This window comes from Doryrhamphus excisus, linkage group LG11 (assembly GCF_037039965.1).
Source record: "Doryrhamphus excisus strain RoL-2023G ecotype Guam linkage group LG11, RoL_Dexc_Guam_v1.1, whole genome shotgun sequence".
Lineage (NCBI taxonomy): Eukaryota > Metazoa > Chordata > Actinopteri > Syngnathiformes > Syngnathidae > Doryrhamphus > Doryrhamphus excisus.
In genome coordinates, this window is record NC_136367.1 from 20298308 (window position 1) to 20322287 (window position 23980).

Genomic DNA, 23980 nt, shown 5'->3' on the forward strand with positions numbered 1-23980 from the left:
AGTTATACATAAATGAAATTTTTGGACTAATTAAGTGATTTGGCACAATAATGTGTAACTGCACAATGATGGTGTCCGACTACTTTTGTCCATATAGTATACTGAAATAAACAGCAATGAAAAGTCATTGTTTTTATTTGATATATCGTTAAGGTTTGTGGAAAAAAAATTATTAATGCAAATTACATTACCGAAAACTGTGAACGTGTGTGTTCTATATTAACTTGGTTGATATTTAGAGCCAGGTAATATAGTTATTATTAATGTACTGAATATGCAGGCAGATCAAAGTTAAAAAAAACCCTCCATTTACGGTACTTTATTTTTGCATTTTGTTGCTTACTATTTAAACTGTGCATTACGGTAACAAAATGGCCGCCTCCTCTTAGAGCTGCGTGTGAGGCTTGTTTCTGGTAAGTGCACAAATCTTGTGTTGAACTGAAACTTATATAATTGACAGTCCGAGACTGGGCGACATTTTTTATGGCCGATTTGTGGGATGAAACGGGAACAATGTTAAAAGTGCGCTGACTGCTTTGCGTTTCGCTAACGTCTTCATACACTCGTCAACGTGGTCAGGCTAAACAAATCTTCCATGTGAAAATTGTCACGTCAGGTTCGCCGAGCAAACAAACGGCAAATGCATTCATCTGGTAACACATCTTCACAATTATGTCACATTTCAGGGTCTGCTATTGAGTTCGGCTTGCATGTACATTCACAAAATTAGTTGCTTAAAAAATATTGGACTTTTACAAACGGAACGCCCTGACGTTGTTTTTTTACAGGCAACCACACGGGCGCACTGTAGTCTGCAGGGGTGTGATTCTTCAATGGAGCACCTGAACAAAGTCTTTATTTGAAGTAGTTTTGCTCATTTATTTTGCAGGCGGATATCCCAAAACATAGTCACAATGATAACTCCTATGTTTGACTTGAGCCAGGATCCTGTGTACCTGATCCTTTCCATACGGGTTCCCTACACCAGAACATCAGAATTTGACCTCTATATAGAAGGAACAGATGTGAAATTCTATGCCAAACCCTACTTTCTGAGGTAAGTTCATCTACATTCAAGTCAAACATACAGTATGTCTATGCTCCTCCACGTTAAGTTGGTTTGCATAGCAGAGGGAAGAGGAAGCAGGTATTTTATACTAATTATGAAGCGTGTAATGATGGTTTGCATGACTGGAAGTGCAAGTGGAATTATAAGATAAACATCTGTGTGTGTCTGTTTTCATTTTCAGGTTAACACTTCCAGGGAGGGTCGTGGAAGATGGCAGAGAAAAAGCCACGTTTGACATTGATAAAGGTATGTAATAAGGCTTCAGCTTTACTGAATAATACATTTATTTGAGCGTTTACACAAGCTGCATTTGCAGTCAAAAAGATTGTTTCAAGCATTAACTGAAGATGAAGAGCTTGTAAACATAATAAACTAACCGTAATGTGACACAACTGCAATATTTAAGTGATATTTTCGGACCTCCAGATGCAAGACGCTGAGTCAGTGATTGCTCTTTTGAGGCCTCTTTCGGCAGCATTTCAACCAATCAAGCTAAATTAATTATTATGTTGGTTATGATTTTTTTTTGCCCTCTTTAAAAGGTGACTGCAATGATTTTTAATGAACCAATTATAAACTTCATGCTGCCTGCCTGGAACATCATCGTTTTTCCTTTTAGCACATCAGGAAACAAAACACGTCAATGGTTATTGGCACCTTGTTATTTCTTCCAATACATCATCACCGTTATGCCGGACTTTCATTTGTGTTAGTAACTCGGAGCATTAGTAATTTCCACCAGTTATCGACTGTGCTTTTATATACTGGAGCTGAGCCAAATGTAATTAGTGTAAATGGAATGGCTTGGTGATAAAGAGTTCAGACGACTCCAAACCTTTGCACTTCAGCATCATCTGGAGGAGTTTGGAGGCAGTATTTATCTAAAAAGTCCTACTTTTAAAGAAAATACTTTTATTTTATACTCAGGCACCGCAGAGAACTTAATGTGTATCCAAGAAATTTTTTTTTTTTTCTCCATAATATAGCCCCTTTTTAATTTACAGGTTGTAAGTATGCACATGTCTGTTGTATTCAAAGAGGCACTTCTGTATGCACTATCCTTCCGCAGGTCTCTTCACCGTGCAGATCCCCAAAAAAACACCCGGAGAACACTTTGAAGGCCTCCAAATGTTGACGAGTCTCCTCGCTCCCAAAGGGTGTCGCTCAGCAAAACCTTTATTAGAGGACATCAGCGCAGGTATTTCATTTACTCCCAGATCAACCGCTGTTGTTTTTCTAACAAGATGATCAAAAATAGCTCAAAGCCTTGAGTGTGTGTTTGATTTTTTTTATTTATTTTTAAGCTGGCAGTGAAAGTGTGGGCACTAATGAAGGGGAAGATGAAGAAGACTTTGACTGGCAGATTGAGCAGGAGGTTTACGTCGAGGGCTCTGAAGAGGAGCTAAGAGGCCTTCAGAAATATGGCTTTGGCAATCAGAGGTCTGGAGTGTTTGCCAGATTACAGGTGAGAGCCATGAATAAAGGCACCTTAAGTGTCCCCTCGAAGCGGGTCGGTTAAATGATTCCATTAAATATCGGCTGTGACCATTCTTTGGACAGGAAGAACTCAGTGATGTGATAGATGTCAAGAACCCCGATGGAACGACCATAGCCGAGAGGAGGCAGGAGCGGCTGAGCACAGAGGCCTCGGCCTTCTCCCCCGATCACTACCTGTCAGTTTATTTGATCAATATGGGTTACTTCCTTTGCCGTCTGCTGACGCTACATGTATCCTTGCAGAGCTGATCTGTTTGAAGATGATGAGATCAAGAGACTGCTGAAATTCAAACCGTGGTGGACAAAATGTCGCCCTTCACCTGAGCGTGAAGGAGAGGCTGGTATGTACAAATGTCATGAATTATTAATAATCTTAAAAAGTGATGCTTCTGTGGCATTGTATTGTTTTTTATGGTGATTGTAGCAGTCCAACATATAATAATATACACACTGACCAAGCAGGATGTCAACAGAACAGTAATGGTATTTTTGCCCGGTATATGCATGGTGGTAATACACACAAAAAAAGCACAACTAGTGCATTTTCCTTGAGTATAAGTTGCTTCGGAGTACACTTTGTACCAGCCAACAATGCACAAAGAAGAACAAAAAACATATATAAGTCACATTGAACGATAAGTCGTATTTCTGGGGGAAATTGATCAAATCAGAGACCAAGAACAGACATTTTATCTTGAAAGGCAAGTTATAGTAATAGTCAAAATACTGTAATAGTTTGAGGGTGCGCCACTTTTTCTGTCGTCAGACTCGGCATCAATCCCCGGCCTTTCTGATAGAGGCAGTTGGCGTTGCATGAAGCGCCAACACCAAGAAGGTCTTCCCGCTAACACATTACATCGCCTTGGCAGCAACCTGGGTGTGGAAACGTAAAGTAAAAAGTATTTTTTATAGTAAAACATTAGAGGCCAGTAATGTGGACTTAATAAGACTTGACCATAGATGTGATTTTTATTATCATTCCTTAAGTCATTGACGGTCCTTTTGCGTCCTAATGAAAATGTAAATACGTCCGAAGGTGTTTTAATGACCTGATATACTGTTGGCTGCCAGAAGGCGGCATGAAGCAGCAGATACCCGAGAGGGCGTTCATGTTCGTGCATTGTCGGTTGATTGTCAAATGAAGCGCTACTTGTTTTTTTTTCCCGACAATGAAATAATATTGTCGGATCGGTGATGCTGGTGGGGGTTTGTTTCAGCGGAGCGCCGACATTGTTCTCATGCCCAAAGGACACACCAGTCTTCTTGCGGGCTTCCTCTCGAGGAGGGTCAAAGCTCTGCTTGTCTGCTATAAAGCTACATTGCCCTAGGGCACTTTAGCAGCAGTGACACTTGCCTTTTTATGAGGGATTGAACTTGGACCTCACTCAATCACTGGTTCACTCTGTTACCTTCTGGCACGTTTAAAGAAAGACATCTCCCCGGTGTCACTGCGACAGTGCCAAAGGGGATTATAGATTTTCCGTATCCTGCTTTTATTCAAAAGTTAGAAGCGCTTTTATAATCGCTTCCCATCCATCTAAAAATCAATTGCTCATTAACTAAGACAGATATGAGCTCCGAGGTAGCTCGAGCATCCCGGCTTCATTTCTTTCCTCAGCGTTTTATGAGCTGGCTTGTGAACGCATCAGCGAGAGCCAAGAGCGTCTTTAATTTTACCATCCAGCTCGTTTCACAGCCTGCTAATTCCCGTATGGTTTAAGCAGGCACGTGGCTTAAATGTAGTGCGGAGGGAGGATTTAGATTAAACAGATTATCAAAGGATGTTGCCATTCCAGATGTGTCAGGGGTCCGCGATTCCTCTATCGTGAACGCACTCCCAGCCAGCAATGAAAAAGCCATAATAAGCAGTCCCGAGTTTAGCCCACATGAACGTTTACAGTCCCCCGTAGCCCGATGAGGGACCTATGCTACAGGCTCCTTCGGCATTCTGGACCGAGGAGCTCAGTTTAGTAACCCAGGTGGAGATAAATGAGCCAGATTAAAAGTAACGGCTTGAATGGCAAAAGGCTCGGCTGAGTCTAAAGAACATCGGTCTGACTAATAGCTTGTCATCAGAATTTGAAAGCACATTTATGACTTCAGTGTTCATCACGCACTCTAAAAAAATGTTGGATGTACTTAAAACTTATGTCAAATTGCTCCAGGCAACTGTGTGAAGTAGGTGTCGGTAAACCTGAGAAAATCCACGCATGCATTCAAACTCCACACAGAGTATGTATCGCTCCACCAGAAGTAATAATACTGTAACCTCTTCAATAATGGCCCCTGTACCATGGGGATATATATTTTTATACTATGAAGTCACATACCGTATTTGCCCAATTTCAAGGTCTAATACCGATCATCAATGTACATTTTGAGCAAGATTGACAAATGTAAGATGAGTGTACATCTGATAAAAGATAATTGTGGTTTAAGCAATAATAAGCATCCCCATTTCACTTATGCAATGCCTGATATATATGTCACCTGACATATGGGTGCAGACACAAGTACTAATGAAGTAGAAAGTGGGCCCTTTGTGTTGTTGGGTGTCAGGGCCAGCACACTGACAGGCCCCAGCTGTCCTCCGGAGGCCCGCATTCATATACTCCTCCAGACTAAATGGACCCGACAGCTTGGCCTCTCACTTACCCGTTCAAGCTTGTTATGGCTAGATTTAGATGCCACTTTGAAAACACTGACCTTTAACCACATTTAGGCAACCATTACGCCATGCATTGTTTTAACATTGACGTCTATGCCGTGTTAAAGTTGACACGGCCTCATTTACATTCACTATACTTGCCTTTCCAAGGTCACATTTTGGCCCTTGTTTATTTTACAGGAACATTTCTCAAACCCTCAGCTGTACTTTGCCATAGCGTATTTACCGGATGCTACCACACCATCTGGACTCGTGGAGAGCAGCGATAAGGCAGACTGCCTCTCCAACTGGACGAATTAGTCGGAAAATTAATTTTCCAATCAGTTTGAAGCCCTGTATGCTTTGAATATATGGCCATTTGGAATGGAAGGCGTCCACGCCGGAGACGCATGAAAACGAATTGTGGCGGTTAAAACAGTGAAGCTGTCAAGACTGCTCCGTTGCCCAATTTCTGCTGCAGCATTTATCACAAAATGCATTGAAGTCACAAGGATCTGTTTGCTTAGATCCATACAAACACCACAATATCAACAATTTCAGCATTTTGCTTTACTCACCTTCTGTTTATATGGACTCTAAAAAAATGTAAATGCAACATGTTTGTTTATTCTTCCATTTTTCATGAGGTGAACTCAAAGATCAACAACGTTTTCCATGTACACCAAAGGCCAATATCACTGAAATATTGATGACAAATCTGTCTAAATCTTCATAAATCATAATTCATTCACTTCACGGGTGCATACAAGTGTGCCTTAGGTTGGCCACAATAAAAGGCCTCTTCAAAATGTGACGTTTAACTTTATTGGAGGGCGGAGGAGGTCCGAAAACCGGTCAGTATGTGAGGTGACCACCATTTGCCATGAATACCATATACAGTAACCCTCGTTTATCGAGGTAATATCAAAGTACACTGATGCCTTGGTTAACAGAAGGTCCGACTCAAACCAAAACAGACTTTAAATTTTCCCATAGAAACACATTTTATTGATTATGATTATAGTTTTACGTGCAAAAAATGATGAGACAATTATTACAAATGACAAATGAATGAACTGAACATTTAAACTCATGCAATTCAGATTTCTTGTTTACATAACAAAATCCATATTTCTGCTTTAACTGTCTGCCATGTTGTCATGCAGCCATATCGTTCAACGATGAAGAGAAGGAGCAGCTGAGAAAATTCACCAACCGATCGTACCTCCTCGACAAGACCTCACGCCACCAAGTGTGGCTGAGCCTGGTGGACGTCCTGCTGGCTTACTCCTATGAAGTGCGCTCCACAGAGGGCGACGACAATGTAAGCGACGGCGTTTATGTGCGAAGAGGCAACTCCTCCTGAGAAGGACTTGGCTTTGGATGCCACAGTGCTTTCTTCTCAAATCCTTTCCGCCCTGATTCTATTTCATTCACGGCTTTTAGAGATTACCGGCATATCCAAGAGCTCAGTCAAGGCTCCGAGGTGTCACTCCTTTAAGGCTGAGTGGTCAGATGAAACTAAAATTGAGCTCTCCGGCATTAACTTGACTCATTGTGTTTGGAGGTAGAGAAGACAACAACATCCCTCCTGTCATATGTGAAGGTGGAAGCATTTTCCTTTGGGGCTAATGTCCCTTCTGAGATGCAGTATATCGGGATATACTTTATTGGATATTATTTTATGTACTGAAATTTGACATTTACTGTCTTCTTTAATCAGGTGGAGGCACCGTGGACGATCCGAAAACTCAGCGGCACGCTATGTTGGTTGGAGGTGAGTTCAGCCTGAAAAGAAGATAAATGTCTCTGACTTTTCCATTTATTTACATTGAATCTTATACTGTGGAAATGAATTTATCGTGGTCAGATCTGGAATCAGAAAACGAGGAACGACTAAGTATTTGATCCCCATTAAAAATTGGCAACTCTAAATTGTCCACAAGAATGAATGTGAGTGGTTGTTTGTCCATAGGTGCCCTGCGGTAGGCTGGCGGCCAATCCAGGTTCTACCCCGCCTCTCGCCTTAAGTATTTGGCATAGTTCCCCGCATACCCACGCGACAGGGATACAGACTGGGAGTTTTTTTTCCATAGACTACGGAGCGAGCCAGTGCTGTGACGACCGACCAAAGAGAGCCTGCAACTGTTTGGATGCTCATCTGCCAGTCACATTTTCCTAATCTCTGACTGCCGTCCCGAGCGCCTCAAAGCCCATACCAAACTCCGCGTAACGCCCACTTCTCCCCATGTGATGTTTATATGCGCTCGTGTTCTTTTTCTCCTCCACATCTTGTGCTTCCCCTCCCCCCATTTTTGCCTCACGGCCCCTCCTCCCTACTTGTCCTCAGCCGACTGTGTTGGTGTAACTGAGTTCCCCGCCTGAAGCATCCAACCTTATTTGCACTCCTGCTAATCAAACTGGGGGGGGGCGTGATCTCTGCTTGTACCAAAGTGCAAGCTTGCAATGTGCCCTGATAAGACTGGACTGGATGAAGGAGAATAATACAATGATACAGGGGATACTAAAATAATAATAATCCCCTGGCTCTACAACTGTTACTATAGCGATCTTAGTACGGATGCGGTGGTTAAAGTCAAACAGCAATTAGCAGTCCAGTGTAGGAGCAGTACGCTTTTGAAGCACCTATTTTGTAAGCTCTATAAAAAAAAAGAGGGTGTTGTTAAAAGTAATTTGCACACCGCTGACTTGGATGAACACCAATCAGAGCCAAGGTAGGAAAAAAAAGAAGATAAAAACCCTGCAGGAGGAGTGTCTGGTTAAATCTGTGTTAACTGCTCTTTGCATCTTGATGTGGTTTTTTGTGAAGGAGACCGTCTCTCCTCTGTCCCTCAGACTTACAGCTGCTTACAAGAGGTCCTGGTGTCATTTGGAAGAAGGGTTTTGTGCTATCCGCTCTACCGCCACTTTGGCATGGTCTCGGCTGCCATTCGTGATACAGCTTCAATGATGCATTCAGGTGAGTCTTCAGGCCCCTTACCACCTAATGCCTGTCGACTTTTAGTTCCTGGTACCAGAGGTTGGACTTCACCAACAATTTTGATGACTTTTGACTTGATATATGACTCAGTATAATCTAAGACTTGCAAATGGACTGTGACTTTTTGGTGACCAAGTCTTGTCACATTGGTGTTAATGTATTCATATTATTTGACAACATGAATACCGTAGATTATTACCTCATCAAAATTGCATTTTATTTGGGTGACACCGTTTATGACTTGTAAGGACTCAAAAATGTCAAGTCTGACACCCGTCCTGTGTTGACTTGAGACTCGACTTCACGTCTTTACTCGAGACTTGAGCTAAAGACTGGAGACTTGCCAAACACTGACTTAATGTTTGGTTGACCTTCAATGCATTATGCATTATATTCATCCTGCTAAGCAGGACAGTAGCCCGCTTTTATTTCCTGGAGGCGGGGGTGCGGGCGGGAGCTCAAAATGTGGATTAGCCAATAATGGATTGTTGGCTTTAATATGTCAAAGATAACCTTAATCTTTAATCTCTAGTCAGATGGAACAACAGTGTAAACATACACTGGCTAAGATTATGCGGTCTATGATGATGTTAATGCGGGTAAATGGCGGCAAATTAAAGGCCTTTTAAACCCCTGATTAACATTTCTGCGCCTCATTAGGTAGGAATGGAGGTTTGCTCAGGAAAGGCAGCGGAACAGCAGCTGGTCTCACTTTTCCCCTCACTTTCACTCTTACCTTGAAAGTGCTCTCACTGTCGTGACAAGCCTTGTTCACACTCAGCCAGCAAATCGCAGCACTGCCTCAAACCCTCTTCTACACAATCATACTCAGCCTGGATTTAGCCACCAATAATTACACACATGATTCATATATCCAAGTATGAGTGGCAGCCTAAGCAGGTTTTCTTTTATGAAAAATAAATCTTGCAATGCTACAGTATCCCAAGTCTTAACTCATTCGATACCGAAGATGTATTTTTTCACAACCTGAATGCCCAATCCCAACAACGTATTTATGCGTCTTTGTGTGTTTTTTTTTTGCGCAAAAGGCATATAGAGGAGATGACGCAAAGCTCCACAAATACATTTTCAATTACAAAAACGGCCAGAAGGCGGCAGAAGGGCATTTGATAAGAGCTCAGCGGCTCATACATGGGAAAATCACATGACAGGAAGGAGGAAGTGAGCGCATGGAGGAGTGTAGCGTGCACAAGCTTATGCATTGTAGGGAAATTTCAAAGCATGCACGCACATACACGCATACTGTAGTTACTACCAGTCATTATATGCTATATATATCACTATATTGACAGTTACTATGGTACCCATTATGTCATTGTGTGGTCATATCACCTTTTACTTCGGTACGTGACCAAAAAAAAAAAAACAACAACAAACAAACCTTAAACCATATTAGGAAAGCAGGAAGTGAACAAATGTAACAGTTACTGATTATTAAAGTACCAGATGGAGGGGTAGGATTTAATAAGCTTTGCTTCTTCCTACTCCTTTTGGACATGTGGAACTGGGAGCTGATTATGGGATGCACTCAATTGTAATCTGATGCATGTTCAAATGACATAAAACCATTACCATTACCATAGTTCCAAATGTGGAAATTGTACAATTGTTACACACTATTTATAAATACATTATTTTGATGTAAAATAAGCCCTTTTGTTGTGTTGGTATAGTCGATTAGACATTTGAGCTATCTGAAAAGCAAAAAAATTGTGTGAAAGTTACTTCACAAAAAGCTGTTTTTCTCCTGTCTTTAGTCGGGAACTGATATTTCCCTGAAACTTACCTGTGTTCTACTGCTGGTTCAATGTTGCCGTAGCCTTAGAACACAATATACTGTGTGCCTTGAAAGATCGGTCTAAAATGGCCGGTACTCAAGGGTTGTCTTTTGGGATTGAATGAGTTAATATTGACATGGGAAGGTGGCCAGTGCCTGGCTTTTGGTTTCTATTACGGTTTCATTTCATTCTTGTATTTAGTGTTGTAGTGCTGCATTTTATGTCCTTCATGTGTTCAGCGTACAGTGTGACTGATTTAGGAGTTAACCAGAGTTAATCCCAGTAAAAAGAAATACAATCCAGGATGCAGGTGTTTTGTTTTGTGTTTTTCACACAACCCCGGTCTGCAGATGAGGGCAGGATTCCCTGCGTATGAGCCCATGCTTAAATGAGAACCAAATGTTTGTTTAAGGGTTTCCTCACTGCGAGTGCTCTGTTTATTTTGATTGGCCGGGAATGTCTTGGACAATGCCGTCCCGCTCTGCAGAGGTTGAGAAGGGCATTTTCTCTTTCCCTCAGCAGATTGTTGGTTTTGTCAGAAATCTATTTATATGCAAGATTGAAAGAAACCGTACACTTGTAGTTTGACCTCTGAATTGAACCACAAATATGTTAGAATCCCCCAAAGAAGATGATTAATCCTGCATATGTGACCTTTTTGGAGGACTTGGGTTACAACTCTATTTTATACAGGTTGGAAATAATGTTGAAGAATTGTCTTTCAGTATTTCAAGAGAGAATGGCCTACAGATGGGAAAATGGTCATTGTGATGCATGTTGTAGGTGCTGATGTTAGACATACCGATAGTCGTTTCTTTGCAAAATGTTATGTAAATATTGGGATCCAATAAGTGTCTGAATGAGTGACGTTTGATTGGCTGATTCCTTGAAAATAATTTTCCAGGTGGAGGAAATTACAATTTTAAGAAAAGTACAATGAAAAAAATATTAAATATATTTTTTATTGTACTAATTTATTTTCTACTATGTTATCTTGCACTCTCATGTTTTTTTCAAAAATGTGGTGGAACACGGCCTGATCTAATATTATTAAAAACTTTACTTAGAAGGTTTTGAAAATATTCTGTTTAATGAGGAATCTTATTTTGTGGAAATTCACTTATCACTATCGCTTCTCTGACCAATAAACCGTGATAAATGAGGGATTGCTTTATAGACTCTCTACTTTCATTCACGACTCTTGTAAAAGGTTGCATTTATTTTTTAATACAATTACCAACGCGGTCCAAGGAACCGGAAAGAGAGGCTAAAGAGGAGCAGTAGCCTTTAAATTAAAATGGGATCCCAAATATAGAGCCTTCTTTTCTTTACATGTCTCACATATAATCAATTTCTTGACCAGAAACTCGTCAAACGGCATGTATTCAACGACTCGCTTGGATTAATGGGCTTTTGCTCTGACGCTGCTCTTTGACGTACACAAGACGCGCTACAAGGCTGTCGATGCGTGTTGTCAGCAGCTGCCGTGCGTCGTCACAAATAACGATGTTCCTATTTGCATGTCTGTAGGGAAAGCCTGCGTCCTCAAATGCCTGCTTGGTATTCACAAAATCTTCAGACAGAACGACCCGGCTTACATACTCAACGATCTGTACATCACAGACTACTGCATCTGGATTCAGAGGATCAAGTAAGTTCGCCGTCACTCAGTCATAAAACACACACACACACATAAACCCCCGAGATCTTCATCTTCCGAGAATTACCTTCCGAGCCAAGGGATGTGCCTCTCAGTTCTTTTCAAGCATTAACACTCCAGAGGAGAAGATTAGACAAGTCACTCGTGAGATGAAGGCCAATTGAATGCCAGACCAGCCAGTCCCATGTGACGTAGTACCTTCAGTGAATCTTAAAGCAGGAAGACGCTTCAGGCCATGCACTGTGTTCAGTACTACGCGTACGTCCATATGTGCCGGAGTGCAGCACCGCTGGCCAAAAACTACAAAATCAACACTCTCCCTGAAGGCTATGGATTTGGACACATTTTTTAAAACTGCGTACACATTTCACATTTCAGCCTACGAGTGCATTACTCAGTAATGAGCACTGTTTTACTTTTGGTCGGAGTTCAGCCAAGTGGTGTGCTTGTCTGTTTAAAAAAAAAAAAAAAAAAAAAAAAGTTGAAAAGAGTGTGTAATGTTGTAGGCTTAGTGCCCAGAAGCAGACACTAAAAAGGAGGTCTGCAAGGTTTTTACCGCTTTTCCCTCTCCTCCTTTGCATTTTCATTTTGACACTTTTTCCAAGAGATCTGCGATTCTCCTCTTCGAAGTCAGCCCATGGTTTCATTGGCGATGGGGTGTCTTTCTTCCCAAGATGGAAGAGCATCAGGAAGACAGCAGAACGTTTTAAAAAGTGTTGCATCTTTCTCTTGTCAGCTCGCTGAAAAAGCCAATCCGTCTCTTAGCCAGAGAAACATTCTGTCACCGGCCGCTCCTCCTCCGGTCGTCTCTGCTGCTTGAAAGAGAAACTAAATGTCAGCTCGACCTTACACGCCGAGTCTTACTACACCGAGCATTGATCATTAGATAAACACACCTTCTCGTAGCATTGACTTGTGCTTCAATTGTGCTGCCACTTTGGTCTTATGCACACCAGAAAAGCAATGACATTCTTTCTTGGAGAGCACCCTCCTTCCAGCCTAGAATCGGGTAAAAAAAACAACTGGATCGATGCGTCAACACGTCTGCCAACTTGTTTGGTACTGGCGCTTAAATACGCTCGATGCTAGTTCGGACTTTGCTGCATTCAGGTTGTGTCTGAGAGCCAATGAAAAGCACTGTCCACGTTTTAAACTCATAAAATGGACTCCAGAGAGAAGACGATGCTCATGTGGTTTGATGTGTGCGAGCCGTGGAACCGAAGCCGTGGTTTACAGATTCTTAGCGTCGTTATTATATTGTTATTTATTACTTTCGCAAACATTTTAATAGTTTGTGTCAGCTGGGAAGTTTGTAACAGCTGCAGGCACTTCAGCTCGGCGTTTGCTGTAAAATGCCGTTTGTTGCCGCGGCCCTTTTGTGTGACTTGACAGGTTTGATGACATATTGCACAAGCCGTTGTTTTCGTCTCGGCGAGATATTCCCCCGTGCAGGATTTGTGTCATGTCTCTGCTAAGTAAGTCATCTTTTGGAGTGCGGCGCGGAGATGAGATGTAATCTTATACCCTCTCGGTGCCACCCGTGTGTCTTGTCAGTCCTGGCAGATGAGGCAAAACGCCATCAGCGGCAAATGATGGGGCACGGTGATCAATGGTTATATGCAGGCCTGAGGGGGGGTTGATTTATTTCATCTTCCTCTTGGTCCCACATGCATTTCTTCTCATAAAGTCCCCGTGACCACAGAGACATCAGTCTCAGATTTACGACCTCGTAAAGACTTCGCTGTGATTTAAGCAAAAGGGCAGGCGCCCCCCCCTTACTCTCACACGCTCCGGCATGCAGACAAAACAAAGATGCAACACCGTGTCTTTCAGGAGTGCGGCCCTAAAGCAAATTGCTGCTCGTATTACGTACACATTTTGAAACTTCTGACGGCCTTGAATGGAACATAAATATTTGAATGCACCGTGTGTATTGCTTTTGTTTTTCAAAGCTCTGCAGGGACACTGAATTTCAAGGCCTCCCGATACACGCTCTATCATTGCACACTAAAACAAAGCAGTCTGTCAATTAGATGAGGGACATGAGGTAGTAGGGATATTTTCAAATAGTTCTAAGAGCAAACACGAAATAATGTTGTTTTTCATCCTCTATTTTGTCATGACGAGATACTGTATGTGTAAGATAAGATAAGATATGCCCTTATTCGTCCCTCACTGGGGAAATTTGCACACAAACAGGACACTTAAGCATTGGAAAATGGTCGGAGATGGCTTCAAGAAAGTTTCACATCATAACAGCAAGAATGAATAGAAAGTGTGAAGGAAAAAAATAATAATAAAGGACTGGGAGAACCCCCTTTTTTAGTTTTTTTTCCACCTCTGTTTCGTCAGACTGGCGCATCGTTAGCACCACGCCAGTTAAAATGACCACAATGAGTGGAAGCCGCATTTGACAGCAACCGCCCTGCAGCGAGAGTGATGCAGAATTTGCCAAGTCAAGCACGGGAGTATGTCATGTCACCATGTCCACTCGTTCAATCCCGGCCATTTCTCAAAAGACAACCTCTTCATTCAGTACCGCCCGTTTTAGACCGATGTTTCAAGCCACACAGGCTGTTGTGTTCCATAGCTACATGAACATGGAACCTACCAAAAGATAGATTAGACTCTTGTCTTTCATCAGGAAAAAAGGTTTGTTTCTACCTTTTTCTGTTCTTTAGTAATCAGTAGTAGAACATAGGTAGGTTTCAGGAAAATATCAGTTCCCGACTACAGAAGGGAAACATTTTTTTTTTGTGAAAAGATACATTTCAAGCATAACTTTCACTTTGACAGAAATATTGCTTTTGGGACGGCTCAAATATCTAACCAACTATACCAACAAAAAGGGGTTGTTTTACGTCCATATTTTTTTTTTCAAATAGATGAACTAGTTACAAAATTGCAAAATAGTTTCCAAATACACAACCTTCCTCCACACGCTCCCACTTCTTCCTTCCTGTCATGTGATTGTCCGTCGCTGCCGAACTCTTATCAAATGCACTTTTGTGTGTCTTAAAAATAATCTGAAGTGAAATCATCACCTTTTTTTTTGCGTCTTGCCCAAAAAAAGTAAAAGCCATATAAACACATTGTTGGGATTGGTTGTTCAGGTTGATTAAAATGTAGAAATACTTTGGTATTGAATGAAGTAGTACAGTGGTAAAATACTAATATTTGTTTTTGTTAATTTCTGCATAATTCTACTTGATACAGAAATACATACAGAGCGTTAAACCGTTTTTTGTTTGTTTGTTTTTTGACAATGACTGTAATGGAGTGGTTCTCAATATTTTTCAATCGGGACTGATGATCATTCACGGTATCTTCTTGTGTCTTACGAATGCCTTATAATCCCTCGCATATCGCAGTTAATTGGTTCCAGACCAAACAGTGATAACTGAATTTCAGCACAGTAGGATTCAATATTAACTTTTTCAGTACCAGAGACAGTTACACGAGGTGATGATGCAAGTGCACAAAAGAAGAGCTCATGTTTAGTGCATAGTGCATTTTATAAAGGCTCGGCATGTAAAAGAGTGATATTTTGCTGCTGCTCATTACTAAAGAAGTAACGAAATATGAGAGTCTAACCTTTCTCTCGGTATGCTCCATGTTGATTTCGCCAAGTGGTGTCCAAAATGGGCGGTACTGAGAGGATGTCTTTTGAAAAATGTCTGGAATTGAACGAGTTAATAAAGTTGAGTGTGGTTTGGTCAATAGCAATTGAATATGCCTTTTTCTAATCCCGCTAATGTCCCCGTGAAGCGATTAGACGGCTTACAATTTGGCCTTGATCCACATGGCCGCCACGTTCATTGAGGTTTCTCGTCAGTTCACAGCCATTCTTCTAATGAGGCTTGGCTCGTAACGCACAGAAGTAAAACCGTAAAAGGACTCATGGGGAACACGTCTGTGAGTATTTTTTATTTATCCATGACCCATTAGTCATTCTCATTTGTAATATTTTCCCTCCATAGCTGACATGTATGTCAGACCTCTCATGGTGCATTCGTGCAATAGCGACGTCGCACAGTCACTCTCTTGAATGTAGAAACCGGGCTTTCATCACGAGGACTTGTGTTTTTCCTCATATCTGGAGATCCACTGGGCTTCCAGTCAATCTGACGGTTCCAGTTTTCAGTCAGAGCTCTGGCTTTTATTTCCCAGGGAGTGAAAGATGCGTTTATTGGTTTCGCTCCGGAAATCCGGTGCTCAAATACAACTTTATCTGACAGACAGGCGGAATCTGATTTCTTTCAACGTGCGCAATAACGATGAAAGGAATGTTAGATTGGAATCGAACCCGTACACACAAACCCCGCACACACACTTTTGTCCCATTTTCATTGAAACACTTTGGCAGATGGCGGCGTCTTTGTCTTCCTCGAAGTTTTCCAAGCCCTTCTCAGTTTAATGAAGGGCTCGTCACAACAGCAGTGTAGTAATGACCGGATTGTGGAGAACGTTATCCCTCCCCCTCTTGGACAGGGTCTTTGTATTCACCACAGGCCAAGACTCTCCCACCACAGAGCCGGGGAGGGGGGAGGGAAAACAAGCTCGCCCCTCCAATGCTAACTCAATAATGACTTCCCACGGGGGTAAGAGAATACAGAGCCGTTTGAAGTGGCTGTTCTGCAGCAGCCTCTCTCGCTGTTGGATTCTCCAAACAAGCGTCATTCAGACTTCTTGATACAACAGTCGCCAGGCGAGGCTACCTTGGTTCTTTCTGCTTCTACTTTAGTCTTTTTCAGTTGAAGTCTTTTTTTTGTGTGTGTGTGTGTTTGACTCCCACGCAAGATTGCTGAATGCACCATTTCTAAGCACGCTGAAAAATATCCACTTGACTCCTGACCAATCGCACTAATCGATTTGAACTGGATTTGACATTTCAATATTGAGTAAAACTCACTCGTTTAGAGTAGTAAAACATACTCGCTATAGTTGGTAATGGTTTTATTTCATTTCAACATGCATCAGATTCCAATTGAGTGCATCCCATAATCAGTTCCCAGTTCCACATGTCCAAAAGAAGTAGGAAGAAGCAAAGCTTATTAAATCCTACCCCTCCATCTGGTACTTTTTACAATCAGTAACTGTTACATTTGTTCACTTCCTGCTTTCCTAATATAGTTTAAGTTTTTTTTTTTATTTTATTTTTAAATTTTTTGTCCCGTACCGAAGTGCGAGGTGATATGAGCAACCAATGACATAATGTTCAAACTAGACGTTTTCACCCATGTGTGAAAGCTGCGATGCAGCACATTGAACATGTTAGCACAGCGACACGTGTTGTTGACAAAATATCATTTTAGCATCCTTTCATTTTTTATGATGTGGCCCTCGCTGGAAAAAGTTTGGACACCCCTGCCCTTTACTGTATCGTTCAAAAAAAGCACCCTATGCACTCATCATTTGTGTTTTTAATTTAATTAAAGGAGACTGCTAATCACCTGCCATGGGGCCAAAAAAAAAAAACAGTGAAAAAGACTATTAAATTTGATGTCAAAGTTCCATCCATAGGTCACTTAGAATTACATATATGCCATTGTTTACATGTACAACTATCATTCAGCCAGTTGTTTCTCAGTCCCGGTCTTCTTGGACAAACCCCTCTCTGCAGTTCTTTCTGCTATTTAATCAATCATATGATGTCATTGGCGGAGGGAGGGGCTTCTTCTTCATCTCCCTTCGTAAAGTGTCTGTGTCTCATAGGTCTAAGAAGTTGTCAGCCGTGGCCACCGCTCTCCAAAAAGCCTCCCTAGAGAAAAAAGACTTGGATCTTGAGATTGAAGAGCTGGAAGAGGCGGCCACAATGGTTGCTGGGGAGGAGGAGGAAGAGGAGGAGGAGGAGGATGGAGCCTCGGAGAGTGCTTCAGGGACTGACAGCAGCGATTCCGGTGACGGCAGCTCTCGCGAAGAAGACAAGTCTGAAGCCAGGAAAGGAGGAGGAGGAGGGTCACCTAAGGACAGCCTCCTCCAGCCCCAGGACACCTCCCCCGCCTGTGCCATCCCGCAGGAGCACGCGGTCACGCGCTTGTCTGCGGACGGCCGAGTCCACGTCCTCCCACGAGCCTCCCGAGGCGCCCGACCGCTGATCCAGGAGCTGGGGGAGCTGAGAATCGCTCAAGACGTCGGCAGCGGTGCCGAAGCGGAGAGGAAATGTTTGCAGCCAAGCGGCGCGGCGGCGGAGGCGAGCACGGCAGCGGAAGGGAGCGGCAGCAGCGGCGCTTTGTTATTAGAGCCCAGTCGGCAGAGAAACCCTCTACTCGTCGTTCAGACGCAGGATGATCTTCACATCTCGTGATGCGCTTGTTGAAAGCCGCTTTGAAATGTAACCTTGATGTAAGTCAGCAGTTACATTTCATGAGTTCTTCTTGTAGCTGCGTTAGGATTTATAGTGAGTACTTTCACAGCCCTTCATTAATATTTCATATATATATATATATATATATATTTTTTTTTTTTTACTTTGAAAAAAATGTTTACTTTTTTATAGTTTATTGTAATAAAAATTGTTTATTTACTTTGAAAAAAATAATATATATATATTTTATTATTATCTTTTAAAAATTATATATGTATATTATTTTATATATATTTTATTAAAAAATATATATATTATTTAAAAAAATAACATGTATATTTTTTTCCCAAAGTAAATAAACAATTTTTATTACAATAAACTATAAAAAAGTAAACATTTTTTTCCAAGTTTCAAAGTAAAAAAAAAAATATATATATGAAATATTAATGAAGAAGGGCTGTGAAAGTACTCACTATAAATCCTAACCCAGCTACAAGAACTCATGAAAAAAAATAATATATATATATTTTTTTTATTCAGACTTGGCCTCTCTGCCTCTTTTCTTACAATAGATGAACAATAAATTTCTTAAGTTTTTAAGAGACAAATTATTTCCATGTGTTCATTTGGTTTATTTGAAAGGGTGTTTCTTCCTTTCTAAACGAGGATGGCAACTAATGATATCAATATCTATATGTATCCATTCCAACGCTCTGAGATTTCGAGAAAGTTGTAACATTACGAGAATAAAGTCATTAATTTACACAAAAAAACCCAATTTTCATTGCCTGAAAAGCGGGGTCCTTATGTGACCTTGGGCATGGGGAGGGGGTCGAGGTAAGGCTCGACATGCTAATCCGTTTGTGGTCGACTACTCGTTAGAAATAAAGTCCAGCATAAAGCAAGTGGACAGTTTCCTTACTTCCTGTCACTAATATTTCCCAAAGTAAAGCAGCACCAGGACCAAGTTAAGAACCAGAATCACCTCGGAGAAACCAATCTGTAAACCAAATGCAAGAAAAGCTCCCTTCCCTGCTGGGAGATTGACTGAGGAAGAAAAGCATGTCGGCGCTAAGCATGCGGGAGTGATTGATTCATCCGCCATGAATGGAGGAGCTCGGTGGACGCGGCTCAATATGGTGGGCTTTGTGTGCAGAGAGAAAACAAACATGGAAGCGCATGTCAGCCAGATAGATGGGTCGGGGCTGCTGCATGGGAGCTGTTTGTTTGAGCGATAAGAGCACTCGAGGTGCGGCGACAAACTGACAGGGAGCGATGCAGTCGCCACACGCGTACTCTTTAAGGGAACGACTGATGTGGAAAGTGTACAGTCGGATTTAATGAAGTCGGCGGTGGAGATGTGTTCCTTGTGGGACGCATGTTGATGCTCAGGACCTCCCAAGTTGTGACCCCCCGGTCCCCCCCCCAGGGCGGCATCACTGCTGTGACTCAGATGACTTATGCAGCGAAAGTCAGCCCATTTAAAAGCGGCTTCATTCAGGGGACAGCGCTTCCCTCTCCCGACAAGACTTTGGCATTGATTAAGCGACACCAGCACGCATCGCCGTTTTTCATCTTAAAAGCTGCCTCCTCCTCAAGAGCTGGACGATACGATCTGCGGTCGGGCGTCACATTTCATCGAGGTTCCTCAGCAATTAATGGCCGTCCCGGGTGTCTGCGGTTTGAAGTAGCAAAGTAAATTATACAAGACGCTAATTAATATCATGTCTGTTATGTTTTGGATTGGCTTTCATGAGTCAGCTATTTACTTGGCTGCCAGACCCCCCCCCCAGGTGTCCACTCAGTAGAAGGACTGTGTCAAGACACATTTAGGCCAGTACTGTTCCAGCGGTGTAACAACCAAGGCCGTGCCACAGCATCTCCATAGGGTTCAGGGTCTTCAGGGTCCCCAAGTTGGTTTCAGCTTGAGGTCACCAACAGATGGTCGGACATTCTCCTTTGGGATTTTTTGGTGGACAGCAGAATTCATGTTCATCAAAGCAATCATTCCATGTCCTGAAGCAGCAAAACAGTACCAGACCATTACACTACCACCACCATATTTTACTGTTGGAATGATCTTTCTCTGAAATGTGGCATTTACCAAGTATTTTCCCAAAGCTCTTGGGGATCCATCCAGCAAAACAGCCCAAGACCATTACACTACCACCACCATATTTTACTGCTGGAATTATGTTCTTTTTCTGAAATGTGGAATTTACCAAGTATTTCCCCAAAGATCTTGGGGATTCATCCATCCAGCAAAACAGCCCCAGACCGCTACACTACCACCACCATATTTTACTGTTGGAATGATGTTCTTTTTCTGAAATGTGGCATTTCCCAAGTATTTTCCCAAAGGTCTTGGGGATTCATCCATCCACCAAAACAGTACCAGACCATTACACTACCACCACCATATTTTACTGTTGGAATGATCTTTCTCTGAAATGTGGCATTTACCAAGTATTTCCCCAAAGGTCTTGGGGATTCATCCATCCAGCAAAACAGCCCCAGACCGCTACACTACACTACCACCACCATATTTTACTGTTGGAACGATGTTCTTTTTCTGAAATGTGGCATTTCCCAAGTGTTTCCCCAAAGGTCTTGGGGATTCATCCATCTAGCAAAACAACCCCAGACCATTACACTACCACCACCATATTTTACTGTCGGAATGATGTTCTTTTTCTGAAATGTGGCTTTTCCCAAGTATTTTCCCAAAGGTCTTGGGGATTCATCCATCCAGCAAAACAGCCCCAGACCATTACACTACCACCACCATATTTTACTGTTGGAATGATTGATGTTCTTTTTCTGAAATGTGGCATTTTCCAAGTATTTTCCCAAAGGTCTTGAGGACTCATCCATCCAGCAAAACAGCCCCAGACCATTACACTACCACCACCATATTTTACTGTTGGAATGATGTTCTTTTTCTGAAATGTGGCATTTACCAAGTATTTTCCCAAAGGTCTTGGGGATTCATACATCCAGCAAAACAGCCCCAGACCATTACACTACCACCACCATATTTTACTGTTGGAATGATGTTCTTTTTCTGAAATGTGGCATTTACCAAGTATTTTCCCAAAGGTCTTGGGGATTCATACATCCAGCAAAACAGCCCCAGACCATTACACTACCACCACCGTATTTTACTGTTGGAATGACCTTGACTTGCCGAGCGCCATTGAAAATAAAAATGTATTTTTTAAATGAGTTGTTTTATGTCATGTGGGAAATGCAGGCAAGGACAGTGTGGTCAGCCTCAGGTTGATTTTAATAGAAAACTCAATCTCCTCTCTCGTTCCTGAGAGGCAAAGTGATTCCGGTGCTTGAAAAGATGAATAGCCCTCAAGAAGAAATGAATCAGGTGCTCTCCGGGGCCTGACTTCCCCCGATGTAGAAATGCCGTGTCGCCCGGCGCTGCTTGGCGCTCCCGTTTGCGGCAGCAGGACCGCGACATGCCGTTCCAGGCTTGGCCAAGAGATAAGTAAGAAGCAGGTGGCTCCTCCCCTCCAGGTCTTTACTCTGGACATTTATTCCGACGGACAATTTTAGGACCTTACCCACGGAATCGTCTCTCCGGCGTGTGTGAACATGAGTGAGTGGCTGCTTGTTGGCACGGCCGCCATCCACTTGTCTGCTCCGCCGGCTCCCTCTAATTGGCGAGAGCAATGCCTGTTAAACCGCTGCATAACTCTCAGCGGACGTGCGTTATCAGGCAGCCTAATGTAGCAAATTGCCTGTGCCCTCGCCGCGTGTGTACGGATGTGTGTGAAAGCTCGAAACCCTTGACCCGCTGACATGAGAATGTACATTTAAAATTCTATTAGCATAATGTGGGCTTGGGGATATGATGCTCGGATAGAACAGCTTGCACAATAACAAGGTGGATGGAAACAGAATGTCAACGCCGGTCGTCCTTATGTGAACCGCTTACCGATGACGCCTGAATGTGCGTCCTTAAAGGCACCTGCTTAACACCGAGCAGGGAATATCTAGTTTTGGTCATCAAGAAGCCTGTGGAGCAATTAGTAACAGAAAAGTACCGTATTTTCTGGACTATAAGTCGCTTCGGAGTATAAGTCGCACAAGGCCAAAAATGCATAATTAGGTAGAAAAAACATACATAAGTCGCACTGGAGTATAAGTCGCATTTTTTGCGGGTAATTAATTTTACAAACTACTTGAACAAAATTCTATATATAAGTCGCTTGTGCGACTTATACTCCAGAGCGACTTATAGTCTGGAAAATACGCACTATATACGGTACATATACAGTATATATATGTATATATACATATTTATGTATATATACTGTATTTTCCAGACTATAAGTCGCTCTGGAGTATAAGTCGCACAAGGCCAAAAATGCATAATTAGGTAGGAAAAACATACATAAGTCGGACTGGAGTATAAGTCGCATTTTTTGCGAGTAATTAATTTTACAAACTACTTGAACAAAATTCTATATATAAGTCGCTTGTACGACTTATACTCCACAGCGACTTATAGTCTGGAAAATACGGTATATATGTATATATACTGTATTTTGGACTATAAGTTGCTCTGGAGTATAAGTCGCACAAGGCCAAAAATGCATAATTAGGTAGAAAAAACAATAAATAAGTCGCACTTGAGTATAAGTCGCATTTTTTTGCAGGTAAATTCATTTAACAAACTACTTGACCAAGGCACGTTCTAACATTAATAAAGAATAGAGAACAGGCTAACTGTGTTAGGATGTCCAATGACCCAAACATGCAACCAAGACAACAAAAGAGTCGTTAAGCACGTTAAGATACCTGGAGTGACCAGGCCAGACTCCGGAATTTTATCCAATAAAAAATCTGTGGACAGACCTGAAACTTCGAGTTGCCAAGCAACTGCTTTGGAACCATCAAGATTTGGAGAGTGTCTGTGAAACGGAGTGGACCAGAATCCCTCCTGAGATGTGTGCAACCCTGGTGTTTGTCTGCCAGGTTGTTGTGTTTTGCTTGGGGATCGAATTGTTATTCCACTTTCAAGTCAAGCTACCAGAAACGGTTGATTCCTTAGTAAGAGGGGAAAGCAGCAGAAGATGGAGCTCCTTCTAATCACAGCAACTGATCAACAATCCAAGGTTCTGGCTAGGTTTTCTCAGATCCGTACCGTAGTCCGGTGTCTTGTGTGTTTACCCTCGTGGCGTCGTGATCCAGGCTCATATTCTAACTCATGATGCCTCGCGGATGTCAGTGTGTTGCGACCAGACGTGGAACAAAGGTTTCTACTCCCCCCCCATCCTTCACCAGACAAGTTCCCTTGACACCTCCAACACAGGAGCTTGACACAGATAAAAGCCTCTGGGTTGGCGGAAACACACAAACGCTCACCGTACTGTCAGTCCTGATGCGTTTGTTGACATGTGCTAAGCAAACAGAGCCACTTTTACACCCTGGCAGCAGTTCTTCAAGCAAAGAACACCATTATCCGTATTTCCTTGACGCTTGGTGGACCGCAGACCTGGAAAGACTGCAAATAGCTGAGAATAAAGCAACCAGGTTGCTGCTAAAATGATCACCAACTCAAGTCTCTGTTGACTGTCCCGGAGTCTATGATCTTCGTCAACTACCAGTCAGTCTATGGAACTCAAGTCTCTATTCTAGTTAAAGACCTGCGAGGCTGCCAAACTTGCATCTTTATTGACTGCTTGAGAGTCCGTGAAACTTGAGTTTTCGTCGGGGACCTGGAAGTCCATGAAACTCAATTCTTTGTCAATGAACTTCGAGTCATCATCAACCACCCTCGAGTCAATGAAACTCGAGTCTTCGTCGAGCATCCGCGAGTCTGTGAGACTCAAGTCTCTTTCGACTAATTGTGAGTCAATGAAACTCGAGTCATCCGCGAGTCTGTGAGACTCAAGTCTCTTTCAACTAACTGTGAGTCCCTGAAACTCGAGTCTTCATCGAGCATCCGCGAGTCTGTGAGACTCAAGTCTCTTTCAACTAACT

The 23980-nt window shown here is 42.3% G+C and overlaps 1 protein-coding gene across 2 annotated transcripts; it reads left to right on the forward strand.

The window, feature by feature from the left end:
* The first annotated feature begins 322 nt into the window (after positions 1-322).
* shq1 (SHQ1, H/ACA ribonucleoprotein assembly factor) lies at positions 323-18107 on the forward strand. Of its 2 annotated transcripts, XM_058083136.2 has the most exons (12): positions 323-413; positions 890-1057; positions 1251-1315; positions 2139-2267; positions 2374-2534; positions 2630-2742; positions 2810-2907; positions 6380-6537; positions 6937-6990; positions 8070-8193; positions 11544-11664; positions 17389-18107. In XM_058083136.2, the coding sequence occupies exons 2-12, from the start codon at positions 915-917 to the stop codon at positions 17978-17980; spliced, it is 1758 nt and encodes a 585-aa protein (XP_057939119.2). In that variant the 5' UTR covers positions 323-413; positions 890-914; the 3' UTR covers positions 17981-18107. The 2 variants fall into 2 exon arrangements, with proteins under 2 accessions (XP_057939119.2, XP_057939108.2); XM_058083125.2 differs by lacking the exon at positions 323-413 and having other exon boundaries at positions 745-1057.
* The last annotated feature ends 5873 nt before the right edge of the window (positions 18108-23980 follow it).

Bases quoted from the DNA above. Each gene is read 5' to 3' on its own strand.
- shq1 (XM_058083136.2), top strand. From the start codon at position 915: ATGATAACTCCTATGTTTGACTTGAGCCAGGATCCTGTGTACCTGATC. The intron at 1,058-1,250 runs GTAAGTTCATCT...TTTCATTTTCAG, and splicing joins GCCAAACCCTACTTTCTGAG to GTTAACACTTCCAGGGAGGG. The intron at 1,316-2,138 runs GTATGTAATAAG...ATCCTTCCGCAG, and splicing joins CACGTTTGACATTGATAAAG to GTCTCTTCACCGTGCAGATC.